Raw genomic sequence first — 15,327 nt, 5'->3', positions numbered from 1 at the left:
GCATGGCAGTAGCATTGTGGGTAGCACAATTGCTTCACAGCTCCAGGATCCCAGGTTCGATTCCCGGCTTGGGTCACTGTCTGTGCGGAGTCTGCACATCCTCCCCGTGTGTGCGTGGGTTTCCTCCGGGTGCTCCGGTTTCCTCCCACAGTCCAAAGATGTGCGGGTTAGGTGGATTGGCCATGCTAAATTGCCCATAGTGTCCAAAATTGCCCTTAGTGTAGGGTGGGGTTACTGGGTTATGGGGATTAGGTGGGGTTACTGGGTTATGGGGATTAGGTGGGGTTACTGGGTTATGGGGATAGGGTGGAGGTTTGGACCTTTGGTAGGGTGCTCTTTCCAAGAGCCGGTGCAGACTCGATGGGCCGAATGGCCTCCTTCTGCATTGTAAATTCTATGTCTATATCACAGATGTCAGTCTGCAGCCAATCTGATTCACTCCACGTGATATCGAGAAACGACTGAAGGCACTGGATACTGCAAAGGCTATGGGCCCAGACAATATTCCGGCAATAGTACTGAAGACTTGTGCTCCAGAACCTGTACTCCAGAACTTGCCGCACCCCTAGCCAAGCTGTTCCAGTACAACTACAACACTGGCATCTACCCGGCGATGTGGAAAATTGCCCAGGTGTGTCCTGTACACAAGAAACAGGACAAATCCAACCCAGTTAATTACCGCCCGATCAGTCTACTCTCCATCAGCATAGTGATAGAAGAAGTTATCAACAGTGCTATCAAGCAGCACTTACTCAGCAATAACCTGCTCACGGACGCTCAGCTTGGGTTGTACCAGGGTCACACTGAGGAGTGACCTCATTACAGCCTTGGTTCAAACATGTCAGAGGTGAGGGGAGAGTGTTTGTACTTGACATTAAGGCAGCATTTGACTGAGTATGGCATCAAGGAGCCCTAGCTAAATGGGAGTCGGGGAGGGGGGATTTCTCTGCTGGTTGGAGTCATACCCGGCACAAAGGAAGATGGTTGTGGTGGTTGGAGGTCAATCATCTCCACTCCAGGACATCACTGCAGGAGTTCCTCAGGGTAGTGTCCTCGGCCCCAACCATCTTCAGCTGCTCCATCAATGACCTTAGGCTGACAAGGGGCAAGTTACATTCGTGCCACACAAGTGCCAGGCAATGACCATCTCCTACAAGAGAGGATCTAACCACAGCCCCTTGCATTCAATGGCATTTACATCACTGAATCCCCCACAATCAACATCTTGGGGGTTACCATTGATCAGAAACTGAACTGGACCCAGCCACATTAATACTGTGGCTACCAGGGCAGGTCAAAGGCTAGGAATCCTGCGGTGAATAACTCACCTCCTGGCCCAAAGCCTGTCCACCATCTACAAGGCACAAGTCAGGAGTGTAATGGAATACTCTCCACTTGCCTGGATGAGTGTAACTCCAACACTCAAGAAGCTCAACACCATCCAGGACAAAGCAGCCCACTCGATTGCTCCTCCTTCCACAAACATTCAAACCCTCCACCACCGATGAACAGTAGCAGCCGTGTGTTTCATCTACAAGATGCACTGCAGGAACTCACCAAGGTTCCTTAGACAGCACCTTCCAAACCATGACCACTACAATCTATAAGGACAAGAGCAGCAGATACCTGGGAACCCAACTACCTGGAGGTATTGGATTTGGTACTTGGTAATGAACCAGGGCAAGTGATAGATTTGTTAGTGGGGGAGCATTTTGGAGATAGTGACCACAATTCTGTGACTTTCACTTTTTAGTAATGGAGAGGGATAGGTGCGTGCAACAGGGCAAGGTTTACAATTGGGGGAAGGGTAAATACGATGCTGTCAGACAATAACTGAAGTGCATAAGTTGGGAACACAGGCTGTCAGGGAAGGACACAATTGAAATGTGGAATTTGTTCAAGGAACAGATACTACGTGTCCTTGATATGTATGTCCCTGTCAGGCAGGGAAGAGATGGTCGAGTGAGGGAACCATGGTTGACAAGAGAGGTTGAATGTCTTGTTAAGAGGAAGAAGGAGACTTATGTAAGGCTGAGGAAACAAGGTTCAGACAGGGCACTGGAGGGATACAAGATAGCCAGGAGGGAACTGAAGAAAGGGATTAGGAGAGCTAAGAGAGGGCATGAACAATCTTTGGCGGGTAGGATCAAGGAAAACCCCAGGCTTTTTACACATAGGTGAGAAATATGAGAATGATGAGAGCGAGGGTAGGTTCGATCAAGGACAGTAGCGGGAGATTGTGTATTGAGTCTGAAGAGATAGGAGAGGTCTTGAACGAGTACTTTTCTTCTGTATTTACAAATGAGAGGGGCCATATTGTTGGAGAGGACCGTGTGAAACAGACTGGTAAGCTCAAGGAGATACTTGTTAGGAAGGAAGATGTGTTGGGCATTTTGAAAAACTTGAGGATAGACAAGTCCCCCGGGCCTGACGGGATATATCCAAGGATTCTATGGGAAGCAAGAGATGAAATTGCAGAGCCGTTGGCAATGATCTTTTCGTCCTCACTGTCAACAGGGGTGGTACCAGGGGATTGGAGAGTGGCGAATGTTGCGCCCCTGTTCAAAAAAGGGAATAGGGATAACCCTGGGAATTACAGGCCAGTTAGTCTTACTTCGGTGGTGGGCAAAGTAATGGAAAGGGTACTGAGGGATAGGATTTTTGAGCATCTGGAAAGAGACTGCTTGATTAGGGATAGTCAGCACGGATTTGTGAGGGGTAGGTCTTGCCTCACAAGTCTTATTGAATTCTTTGAGGAGGTGACCAAGCATGTGGATGAAGGTAAAGCAGTGGATGTAGTGTACATGAATTTTAGTAAGGCATTTGATAAGGTTCCCCATGGTAGGCTTACTAAGTAAGGAGGCATGGGATAGTGGAAATTTGGCCAATTGGATAACGAACTGGCTAACCAATAGAAGTCAGAGAGTGGTGGTGGATGGCAAATATTCAGCCTGGATCCCAGTTACCAGTGGCGTACCGCAGGTATCAGTTCTGGGTCCTCTGCTGTTTGTTATTTTCATTAATTACTTGGATGAGGGAGTTGAAGGTGGTTCAGTAAATTTGCAGACGGTACGAAGATTGGTGGAGTTGTGGATAGTGAGGAGGGCTGTTGTCGGCTGCAAAGAGACATAGATAGGATGCAGAGCTGGGCTGAGAAGTGGCAGATGGAGTTTAACCCTGAAAAGTGTGAGGTTGTCCATTTTGGAAGGACAAATATGAATGCGGAATACAGGGTTAACTGTAGGGTTCTTGGCAATGAATGAAATGCAATGTGGAGGAGCAGAGAGATCTTGGGGTCTATGTTCATTGATCTTTGAAAGTTGCCACTCAAGTGGATAGAGCTGCGAAGAAGGTCTATGGTGTGCTAGTGTTCATTAGCAGAGGGATTGAATTTAAGAGCCACGAGGTGAGGATGCAGCTGTACAAAACCTTGGTAAGGCCACATTTGGAGTACTGTGTACAGTTCTGGTCGCTTCATTTTAGGAAGGATGTGGAAGCTTTGGAAAAGGTGCAAAGGAGATTTACCAGGATGTTGCCTGGAATGGAGAGTAGGTCTTACGAGGAAAGGTTGAGGGTGCTAGGCCTTTACTCATTAGCAAGGAGAAGGATGAGGGGAGACTTGACAGAGGTTTATACGATGATCAGGGGAGTAGATAAAGTAGACAGTCAGAGGCTTTTTCCCCGGGTAGACAAACCATTACAAGGGGACATAAATTTAAGGTGAATGGTGGAAGATATGGGGGGGGGGATGTCAGAGGTAGGTTCTTTACCCAGAGAGTAGTGGGGGCAAGGAATGCACTGCCTGTGGAAGTTGTTGAGTCGGAAACATTAGGTACCTTCAAGCGGCTATTGGATAGGTACATGGATTACGGTAGAATGATGGGGTGTAGATTAATTTGTTCTTAATCTAGGACAAAAGTTTGGCACAACATCGTGGGCCGAAGGGCCTGTTCTGTGCTGTATTTTCTATGTTCTATCTTCCCCTCCAAGTCAGTCACCACCCTGACTTGGAAATATATCGCTGTTCCTTCACTGTTGCTGGTGCAACATCCTGGAACTCCCTCCCTAACAGCACAGTGGGTGTATCTGCACCTTGTTTTTGAAAACTCACCATTATTCTTAGAATTCCCCCTATACCAAAAAGGGCCGACATTCTAAATGGTGATCAGGGATTCTCATTCCCTGACTCCGATACAGGCTTCAGTGGGTGCTATTCAGGTCAAACTATATTTTCAAGTTATCCCCTGGTATAACCCATACCTTCACCGAAGATTTCATCTACTTACCACTTAGTAGCATCGATTCTGGGTCCCACATTGCTAAGTAAGTAAAGTAGACTAATAACCACTGTTTCAGGTTAAAACTTTTAAGTTATTTTATTATTATATATTTTTTCTCTTTTTAAAAGATGCAATCACTGTCTTTACAGAAAGGAAAAAAGATCTTGCTTCTGGATCTTTCTGGTTGGTTGAAGGGACCTTCAGGCCCAACTTGACAATCAATCTTCTTTTTAAAATCTGGGGCGAAATTCTCCGGTATCGGCGCGATGTCCGCTGACCGGCGCCCAAAACGGCGCAATTCAGTCGGGCATCGCACCACCCCAAAGGTGTGGAATCCTCCGCATCTTGGGGGGCCGAGCCCCTACCTTAAGGGGCTAGGCCCGCGCCGGACTAATTTCCGCCCCGCCAGCTGGCGCGGAAATGACTGCTCACGGCATCCCCGCGCATGCGCTGTGGAGGGAGTCTCTTCTGCCTCCGCCATGGTGGAGACCGTGGCGAAGGCGGAAGGAAAAGAGTGCCCCCACGGCACACGCCCACCCGCGGATCGGTGGGCCCCGATCACGGGCCAGGCCACCGTGGGGGCACCCCCCCCCGGGGCCAGATCACCCCGCGCCCCCCCCAGGACCTCGGAGCCTGTCCGCGCCGCCTTGTCCCGCTGGTAAGGTATGTGGTTTAATCCACGCCGGCTGGACAGGCATTTTAGCAGCGGGACTTTGGCCCATCCGGGCCGGAGAATCGCGGGGGGGGGGTCCGCCAACCGGCGCGGCGCGATTCCCGCCCCCGCCGAATATCCGGTGCCGGAGAATTAGGCAACCGGCGGGGGCGGGATTCACGCCAGCCCCCGTCGGGTCGGAGAATCTCGCCCCTGGTTCTGGTTCTGCCTGCTATCCCCTTTCTTCGGGTTTATATTCTCTTTCTAACAGTTCAGTTTTTATGATGTTATTGTAAAGTAACTCTTATTTTCTTTGATTGTAAAAAGTATCTTTGATCTAAACCTTTTAATCCAACTAAGTATTCTTTTTGACATGACTTCATCTCATAGATCAGGGGCGGGATTCTCCGACCCACCCCGCCGGGTCAGAGAATCGCCGGGGGCTGGCGTGAATCCCGCCCTCGCCGGTTGCCGAATTCTCTGGCACCGGAGAATCGCGCCGCGCCGGTTGGCGGTCCCCCCCCCGGCGATTCTCCGTCCCAATCGGCCGAAGTCCCGCTGCTGGAATGCCTGTCCCGCCGGCGTGGATTAAATCACCTCTCTTACCGGCGGGACAAGGCGGCGCGGGCGGGCTCTGGGGTCCTGGGGGCGGGGGGGGCATGGGGCGAACTGGCCCCAGGGGGTGCCCACACGGTGGCCTGGCCCGCGATCGGGGCCCACCGATCCGCGGGCGGGCCTGTGCCGTGGGGGCACTCTTTTCCTTCCGCCTTCGCCACGGTCTCCACCATGGCGGAGGCGGAAGAGACTCCCTCCACAACGCATGTGCGGGGATGCCGTGAGTGGCCGCTAACGCTCCCGCGCATGCGCCGCCCGGCAATGTCATTTCCGCGCCAGCTGGCAGGGCGGAAATCAGTCCGGCGCGGGCCTAGCCCCTCAAGGTTAGGGCTCGGACGCTCAAGATGCGGAGGACTCCGCACCTTTGGGGGTTCGCCCCTGATTACATTGCTTCCTTTGTGATGTTCAAAATGCTTTGACTTCAAGACGTGTTACTTTTAATTCCTGTCATATCTGTAGTTTTATTTTCCAATTGTGTCCTCAGCTCATAATTTTGACTTTGATTTTGGCTTTGAATTATGTTTCTCGTAGACTGATAGTCTCCAGTTTTCTTTAATTTACCCTGTATTAGTAAATTTTCACACCGAGAACCTCATCCTTTCTTTCCCAGATCCTTACTAAGATAGTTACTTTCAATGAAGGTGTGAGCCATTGTTTTTGGCTTCATTCAAAATCCTGTTTGTCTTGTTTGCTGAGCCTGCTTAACCAAGGCTATGTGCATTTTACAATCCTCTCCTGGCAGCTGCTGTTAACCCTTTGTGGGATCTTTCCCTGTATCCTCTCATGTTTCTCTCAGACCAGATATTGCCAGACTTGTTTCAAATGACACATCTTTCCATATTTTCAATAACAACCTCAGGGACTGCAGCGGTTCTAGAAGGCAGCTCACCACCACCTTCTGAAGGGCAACTAGGGATGGGCAATAAATGCTGGTCTAACCAGCGACACCCACATCCTGTAAATGAATTTTTAAATAAACCTTCCCTCCCTATATATTGAGGTTTTCCTGATCTTTTATAGTCCCTTGTGACCCACTCTAGGGATGGGATTTGGTTTGTGTTGGATTCATTAGATTTACCATGAATATATCTAATTTACTCCCCATCAGACCTGTCACACACATCCTGATGATATAGAATATAGAACAGTACAGTACAGGCCCTTCGGCCCACGATGTTGTGCCGACCATTTATCCTAATCTAAGATCAACCTAACCTACACCCCTTCAATTTACTGCTGTCCATGTGCCTGTCCAAGAGTCGCTTAAATGTCACCAATGACTCTGACTCCACCACCTCTGCTGGCAGTGCATTCCATAGATGATGAGCAAGTGAGCCATTTCCAATGTGGGTGAATGTACACATTTCTTCTAATGCATGTACTCTCTCTCTCTCATGCATGTTTGCTGTCAGACTTATGTTTAAACAAATGTTTCTTTGGTAGAAAACGTCCCCTCAGATTCCACACTGAACAACCTGACATCTCTCTCCCCGCAACTGGCTGGACTGGAAGGTCTTGGCCGCAAAAGGAAGAAACGAACGAGCATTGAGACCAATATTCGTGTCACCCTGGAGAAGCGTTTCCACGAGGTGAGCAGTTCTAAGGCGTTGTTTCTGTTTGGGTCAGCTCACAGATTGAGGGAGTGAATGGGTTCCTCAATTACCTGACACAATTTAACCAACTAATATCTGGGCTTTTTGTTCTCCCATTCCTTTCTCTGGCTCGTACCTGAACTTTCATTATTACTGATATTAAAAACAAAATGCTGGCGAGGGTGTTTCTCCGAGGGCGAGGGAGTTTCTCCGAGGGCGAGGGTGTTTCTCCGAGGGTGAGGGTGTTTCTCCGAGGGCGAGGGTGTTTCTCCGAGGGCGAGGGTGAGGGTGTTTCTCCGAGGGCGAGGGTGTTTCTCCGAGGGTGAGGGTGTTTCTCCGAGGGCGAGGGTGTTTCTCCGAGGGCGAGGGTGAGGGTGTTTCTCCGAGGGCGAGGGTGTTTCTCTGAGGGCGAGGGTGTTTCTCCGAGGGCGAGGGTGTTTCTCCGAGGGCGAGGGTGTTTCTCCGAGGGCGAGGGTGATTCTCCGAGGGCGAGGGTGATTCTCTGAGGGCGAGGGTGTTTCTCCGAGGGCGAGGGTGTTTCTCCGAGGGCGAGGGTGTTTCTCCGAGGGCGAGGGTGATTCTCCGAGGGCGAGGGTGATTCTGAGGGCGAGGGTGTTTCTCCGAGGGCGAGGGAGTTTCTCCGAGGGCGAGGGTGTTTCTCCGAGGGTGAGGGTGTTTCTCCGAGGGTGAGGGTGTTTCTCCGAGGGCGAGGGTGTTTCTCCGAGGGTGAGGGTGTTTCTCCGAGGGCGAGGGTGTTTCTCCGAGGGCGAGGGTGAGGGTGTTTCTCCGAGGGCGAGGGTGTTTCTCTGAGGGCGAGGGTGTTTCTCCGAGGGCGAGGGTGTTTCTCCGAGGGCGAGGGTGTTTCTCCGAGGGCGAGGGTGATTCTCCGAGGGCGAGGGTGATTCTGAGGGCGAGGGTGTTTCTCCGAGGGCGAGGGTGATTCTCCGAGGGCGAGGGTGATTCTCTGAGGGCGAGGGTGATTCTCCGAGGGCGAGGGTGATTCTCTGAGGGCGAGGGTGATTCTCTGAGGGCGAGGGTGATTCTCTGAGGGCGAGGGTGATTCTCTGAGGGCGAGGGTGTTTCTCCGAGGGCGAGGGCGTTTCTCCCAGGGCGAGGGTGTTTCTCCGAGGGCGAGGGTGTTTCTCCGAGGGCGAGGGTGTTTCTCCGAGGGCGAGGGTGATTCTCCGAGGGCGAGGGTGATTCTCCGAGGGCGAGCGTGTTTCTCCGAGGGTGAGGGTGATTCTCTGAGGGCGAGGGTGTTTCTCCGAGGGCGAGGGCGTTTCTCCCAGGGCGAGGGTGATTCTCTGAGGGCGAGGGTGATTCTCTGAGGGCGAGGGTGATTTGGCGAGGGTGATTCTCTGAGGGCGAGGGTGATTCTCTGAGGGCGAGGGTGATTCTCTGAGGGCGAGGGTGATTCTCTGAGGGCGAGGGTGTTTCTCCGAGGGCGAGGGCGTTTCTCCGAGGGCGAGGGCGAGGGTGTTTCTCCGAGAGCGAGGGTGAGGGTGATTCTCTGAGGGCGAGGGTGATTCTCTGAGGGCGATGGTGTTTCTCCGAGGGCAAGGGTGAGGGTGTTTCTCCGAGGGGGATTCTCGGAGGGCGAGGGGGATTCTCGGAGGACGAGGGTGTTTCTCTGAGGGCGAGGGCGTTTCTCCGAGGGCGAGGGTGTTTTCTCTGAGGGCGAGGGTGAGGGTGATTCTCTGAGGGCGAGGGTGATTCTCTGAGGGCGAGGGTGTTTCTCCGAGGGCAAGGGTGAGGGTGTTTCTCCGAGGGCGAGGGTGAGGGTGTTTCTCCGAGGGCGAGGGTGAGGGTGTTTCTCCGAGGGGGATTCTCGGAGGGCGAGGGGGATTCTCGGAGGGCGAGGGGGATTCTCTGAGGGGGATTCTCGGAGGGCGAGGGGGATTCTCGGAGGGCGAGGGGGATTCTCGGAGGTAGAGATTGATGTACGATCAATTGCACAAAGACTAAAGTTGGGTACAACGGTGGCTTTATTACAGTCAGATGCGTGGCCTCCTGCTGCAGCTGGCGAAATGGCAGGGCACTGGAGGTCATGCATATTTATACAGTTCTCCTGGGCGGAGCCAGCCGGCAGGAGCTACCGGCGAACCTGTAGTGCAGGTCCTACCTCACATCCCCTAATACAGTGGTTCACCACAGAGATGTTTCTCCGAGAGCGAGGGTGTTTCTCCGGAGGGTGAGGGTGTTTCTCGGAGGACGAGGGTGGGCGAGGGTGCTTCTCCGAGGGCGAGGGTGTTTCTCCGAGTTACAAGGGTGTGGGTGTTTCTCCGAGGGCGCGGGTGTTTCTCGTGAGGGTGAGGGTGGTTCTCTGAGGGAGGGTGAGGGAGAGGGAGATGGAGGGTGAGGTGTTTCTCTGAGGTGGAGGGGGGGTGAGGGGGATGGAGGGTGAAGGGGAGAGAGAGGGGGAGGGAGGGGGAGGGCGAGGGTGTTTCTCGGAGGGAGGGTGAGGGTGAGGGAGAGGGGGGTGAGGGTGAGGGAGTGTGAGGGTGTTTCTCCTCGGATACTGCCAGACTGCTGAGTATTTCCAGCATTTTTTAAAAAATTGTAATTTCCAGCAGCATTCTCAGTTTTGTGTTTTGTTTTCCATTATTAAGTTTGTCATCTTTTCTCGAACTTTACATTGAAAAGGGAAATGGGCCATTTAGCCCTGCTCCAGGATAGTATACAAATCCAGTTCAGTGTGGGAGTGCTGCACAGTCAGAGGTGCTGTTTTCTGATCAGATATTAACCAATCAAGGCCCCAGCTGCCCACTCGGGTGGATGTAACTGATCCTGTGGCATTATTTCAGAGTGGCTGGGCCATTCGCTGCCAATCTTTATCTTATTACAAGGGCAGATTATCACATTTGTAGAAATTTGCTTTGCATAAATTGGCTGCCACTTCCTCATTACAATAACCGCACTTCAAAATAATTTAATTGGCTATCGGCACTTTTGAGACATCCAGTAGTTGTTAAAGTGCTTCATAATTGCAGTAATTTCCCTCTGGTTTGTTCTGTTATTCATGGATGGTTCAGTGGGAAAGTGGAGTTGATGTAAAAGTTTAGCCATGAATAGATTGAATATTGATGCAGGCTCTAAAGGCTATGTTCTAAAATGTATTTCTATTCTATGAAACCTCTGCCTCTGTTTCGGTTAGGTCCTCTAGTCCTGGACACTCTGAGCAAAGTAGTTTGGATAGAGAGACGGTATGGGTGGAATTTCTTGTTTTTCAGCAGGTGGGAAAAGTGGCATTGGATCGGCAGACAGCTTTTTCCGCTTCCAGTTCGGCTAATTTAGGGGAGTAAGTGGGGCGGAGTATTTATTTCATGAGACTAATAATCCAGAGAGCCAGGGTCATGCCCTGGGGGCCCATCTTCAAATCCCCCCACCACAGATAGTGGAATTTGAATTAATAAAAATCTGGGATTAAAAGTCTAATGACAACCATTTCATGATGGTTGTAAAAACCCACCTGGTTCACTAATGTCCTTTAGGCAGGATCCTAGGGCCTACATGTGACTCCAGACCAATATGGTTGACTCTTAAATGCCCCTCGAGGGTAATTAGGGATGGGTAATAAATGTTTTTTAAAAAACGCAAGCTGATGGGGCCCCTTCCATCATTTTACTGATGAGTAGGCTGATGGGACGGTAATTGGTCAGGTTGGATTTATCCTGCTTTGTGCACAGGACTCACCTGAGCAATTTTCCATATTTCTGGGTAGATGCTGGTGTTCAGCTGTACTGCAACAGCTCGACCAGTGTCGTGGCAAGTTCTGGAGCACAGGGCTTCAGTACTTGGGCCTTTGGGTCCCACTCTTTCTCACTTTTCAGCATTCTGAAAGTACTCTATTCTATTCTTTTAATCCCAAAGTGGGATTACATTTTCCAACACTGAAATCAATTTGCTACCACTTTGTCCATCAGGTGACCAATGAATGTCTCTCTGTAATTACAGCTTTGCTCTGAGGCATCATCATGCTTGGATTTCTGCTTTTGTATCCCATCATTAAGTTATTTGTAAATAGTTGAGGCCCCAAAACATTCTTGTGGGACACTAGCCACACTCCCTCTGTAAAGTACCCGTCCATTTTCCCAACTTTGTCTCCTGCCATTTACTAATTTTCTATAAGGGCAGCACAGTGGTTAGCACAGTTGTTTCACAGCTCCAGGGTCCCAGGTTCGATTCCCGGCTTGGGTCACTGTCTGTGCGGAGTCTGCACATCCTCCCCGTGTCTGCGTGGGTTTCCTCCGGGTGCTCCGGTTTCCTCCCACAGTCCAAAGATGTGCAGGTTAGGTGGATTGGGCGTGATAAATTGCCCCTTGGTGTCCAAAAAAGGTTAGGTGGGGTTCCGGGGGTAGAGTGGAAGTGTGGGGTTAATTAGGGTGCTCTTTCCAAGGGCCGGTGCAGACTCGATGGGCCGAATGACCTCCTTCTGCACTAACTTCTATGGTCTATACGCGTCAATAACTTGCCTTCAATTCCAAAAACTTTAACTTAGTTAGCGATCACCCTTCTCTGCAAGTTCATATAAATAACACAGACATTTTTCTTTTTTTTTAATAAACATTTTATTGAGGTATTTTTGGTATAGTGACAACAACAAATTAAACAATATACATAGAACCATAAACATATTGCAAAAGCCATTTACCTGTCGTACAGGTCCCACCCTTATTGACCCCTACTCTAATCTAAACTACTCCCCCCGCCCCCCCGGTCTGCTGACGATTAATTTCCCGCAAAGAAGTCGACGAACGGTTGCCACCTCTGGGTGAACCCTAACAGTGACCCTCTCAAGACGAACTTGATTTTCTCCAAACAGAGAAAGCTAACCATGTCCGATAGCCAGGTCTCCGACTTCGGGAGCTTTGAGTCCTTCCATGCTAATAGTATCTGTCTCCGGGCTATCAGGGAAGCAAAGGACAAAACGTCTGCCTCTTTCTCCTCCTGGATTCCTGGGTCTTCCGACACCCCAAAATTCGCCACCTCTGGACTCGGTGCCACCCTTGTTTTTAACACCGTGGACATGACGTCCGCAAACCGCTGCCAAAATCCCCTAAGCTTCGGACATGCCCAGAACATGTGGACATGGTTCACTGGTCCTCCCGCACATTTTGCACACCTGTCTTCCACCCCAAAGAATCTGCTCATCCGGGCCACTGTCATGTGAGCCCGATGAACAACCTTAATTGTATCAGGCTGAGCCTGGCACATGTTGCAGACGCGTTGACTCTACTCAACCCAGAGACCATCCTCTATCTCTCCTCAACCCAGAGACCATCCTCTATCTCTCCTCCCAGCTCCTCCTCCCACTTGCGCTTCAGCTCCTCGGTCTGCGTCTCCTCCGACCCCATAAGCTCCTTATAAATGTCCGAGACGCTCCCTTCTCCTACCCACCGTCTGGAAACTACCCTGTCCTGAATCCCCTTTAGCGGTCGGAGCGGGAAAGTTGACACCTGTTTACGAAGGAAGTCCCGCCCCTGCAGATACCTGAATTTGTTCCCCTCGCCAACCCAAACGTTTCCTCCAACGCCCTCATACTCGGAAAGCTCCCCTCTATAAACATATCCCCCATCCTCTCAATCCCCGCTCTCCGCCATACCCGGAACCCCCCATCCATACTTCCCGGGGCAAACCGGTGATTATTACAGATTGGGGCCCAGACCGATGCTCCCACATGCCGCCTCCATTGCCTCCAGACTCTCAGGGCCTCCACCACCACGGGGCTGGTGGAGTACCGTGCCGACGGGAACGGCAGAGGCGCAGTTACGAACGCCCCCAAACTGGTGCCCTTACATGAAGCCGCCTCCATACGCACCCATGCCGACCCCACCCCTCACCACCCACTTCCTGATCATGGCTATATTCACTGCCCAGTAATAGTTGCTAAAATTTGGCAGCGCCAGCCAGCCCTCTCCCCGACTCCGCTCAAGCATTACCTTCCTTACTCGCGGGGTCTTGCCCGCCCAGACGAAGCCCGTGATCACTCTGTTGAGCCGCTTAAAAAAGGGCCGCGGAATAAAGATGGGGAGACACTGAAATACAAATAGGAATCTCGGGAGGACCGTCATTTTCACCATTTGCACCCTCCCAGCCAGAGACAACAGAAGCGCGTCCCATCTCCAAAAATCGTCCTTCATTTGGTTCACCAGCCGGGCCAGATTCAATGTATGCAGCCGGTCCCATTCCCGCGCCACTTGGATGCCTAGATACCAAAGCTTCCCTTTAGTAACCTAAACGGCAGCTCTCCCAGTCGCCTCTCCTGTCCCCTCGCCTGGACCACAAACATCTCACTCTTTCCCATATTAAGCTTTTCCCCCGAAAACCGGCCAAATTCCCCTAGAGTCCTCATGACTTCTTCCATCCCCTCTATTGGGTCCGAAACGTACAGAAGCAGGTCATCCGCATACAGCAAAACCCTGTGCTCCACCCCCAGCCTCTCGAGGCGCTCAGAGCAATTGCCAACGGCTCTAGAGCCAGCGCAAACAAGTGGGGAGAGGGGGCATCCCTGTCTCGTCCCCCGGTGCAGTCTAAAATAGTCCGATTGTGTCCTATTCGTCCGTACACTTGCCACAGGAGCCTGATACAGTAACCTGACCCAGTCAATAAAACCCCGCCCGAATCCGAACCGTCTCAGTATCTCCCACAGATAGTCCAATTCTACCCGATCAAAAGCCTTTTCTGCATTCATTGCGATCACTACCTCCATCTCCCTACCCTCCGGGGCATCATGATCACATTTAACAGCCTTCTTACATTGGCCTGCCCTTAACAAACCCCATCTGGTCCTCCCCAATAACGTCCGGAACACAATCCTCGATCCTGGAGGACAAGATTTTGGCCAGCAAATTGGCATTTAACAGGGAGATCAGCCTGTAGGACCCACACAGCTCCGGGTTCTTGTCCCGCTTAAGAATCAGCGAAATTGTTGCCTGTGACATCGTCGGGGGCAGCACCCCTCTTTCCCTTGCCTCATTGAACATCCTCAACAACACCGGCCCCAAAATCCCCGAGAACTTTTTATAAAACACCACTGGGTACCCGTCCGGACCAGGGGCCTTACCCACCTGCATGGCCTTCAAGCCCTCCATTATCTCCTCCAGCATGTTTGGAACCCCCAGCCCTTCTACCCGCTCCCCGTCCACCTTTGAGAAGTTCAGCCCCTCCAAGAAGCACCTCATCCCCTCCGGCCCCGTAGGGGGTTCCGACCTGTAAAGCCTGCTGTAGAAATCCATAAATGCCTTATTCGCTCCTACTGAATCTCCAACCAGGTTCCCATCTCCGTCCTTTACTTTCCCTATCTCCCTAGCTGCCTCCCTCTTCCTAAGCTGCTGTGCAAGCATTCTGCTGGCCTTCTCTCCATGTTCATAGATCGCACCCTCTCGCCTTCCTCAGCTGCTCCACCGCCCTCCCTGTGGTCAGCAAGCTAAACTCCGCCTGTAACCTCCACCGTTCCCTTGAAGGCCCTGCTTCTGGGGTCTCCGCATACCTCCTATCGATCTGTAGTAACTCCTTTACCAGTCAGTCCGTCTCCGCCCTGTCCACCTTCTCCCTATGGGCCCTTATCGAGATCAGCTCCCCCCTGACCACCGACTTCAGTGCTTCCCAGACCACTGCTGCTGAAATTTCCCCCGTGTCGTTGACCTGCAGGTAGTTCTGAATACATTTCCTCAGCCGCTCGCACACCCCTTCGTCAGCCAAAAGTCCCACATCCAACCTCCAGTGCGGGCGCTGGTTACTGTCTTTACTAACCTGCAGGTCAACCCAGTGCGGAGCATGGTCTGAGATTGTGATCACCGAGTACCCCGTGTCCACCACCCCAGCCAGTAAGGCCCTGCTCAAAATGAAGAAATCGATCCGGGAGTACACTTCATGCACCTGTGTGTAGAAAGAGAACTCCTTCACCCTCGGCTGCCCAAATCTCCATGGATTCCCTCCCCCCCCCCCCCCATCAGCTCCATGAACCCTCTTAGTTCCTTTGCCATTGCTGGCACCCTGCCCATTTTCGAGCTTGACCGGTCCAAACCAGGGTCCATAACTGTGTTGAAGTCTCCTCCCATGACCAACCTGTGCGAGTCCAGGTCGTCCCCAGCATCCTCTTTATAAACTCCACATCATCCCAATTTGGCGCATACACATTTACTAATACCACCTGCACCCCCTCTAGCTTCCCACTGACCAAAATGTA

The 15,327-nt window shown here is 51.7% G+C and overlaps 1 protein-coding gene and 1 long non-coding RNA gene across 7 annotated transcripts in view; one reads left to right on the top strand and one right to left on the bottom strand.

Annotated features, from left to right (window-relative positions):
- The window catches only part of pou2f3 (POU class 2 homeobox 3), a 97,111-nt gene that overhangs the window by 66,661 nt on the left and 15,123 nt on the right, over nt 1–15,327 (top strand). For all 5 annotated transcript variants that reach the window (XM_072486294.1, XM_072486293.1, XM_072486292.1 and 2 more), the window contains exon 9: nt 6,991–7,136. In XM_072486294.1, the coding sequence (XP_072342395.1) occupies nt 6,991–7,136 (146 nt within the window). The remainder of the gene's footprint in view (nt 1–6,990; nt 7,137–15,327) is intronic.
- LOC140398084 (uncharacterized) overlaps nt 1–15,327 on the bottom strand; it is an 80,096-nt gene that overhangs the window by 50,154 nt on the left and 14,615 nt on the right. The gene's annotated exons all lie outside the window — the stretch shown is intronic.

The sequence above is a fragment of the Scyliorhinus torazame genome, chromosome 21 (assembly GCF_047496885.1).
Source record: "Scyliorhinus torazame isolate Kashiwa2021f chromosome 21, sScyTor2.1, whole genome shotgun sequence".
Lineage (NCBI taxonomy): Eukaryota > Metazoa > Chordata > Chondrichthyes > Carcharhiniformes > Scyliorhinidae > Scyliorhinus > Scyliorhinus torazame.
The sequence above is the reverse complement of the archived record's forward strand: the minus strand, read 5'-3'. Positions and strand labels throughout refer to the sequence as shown.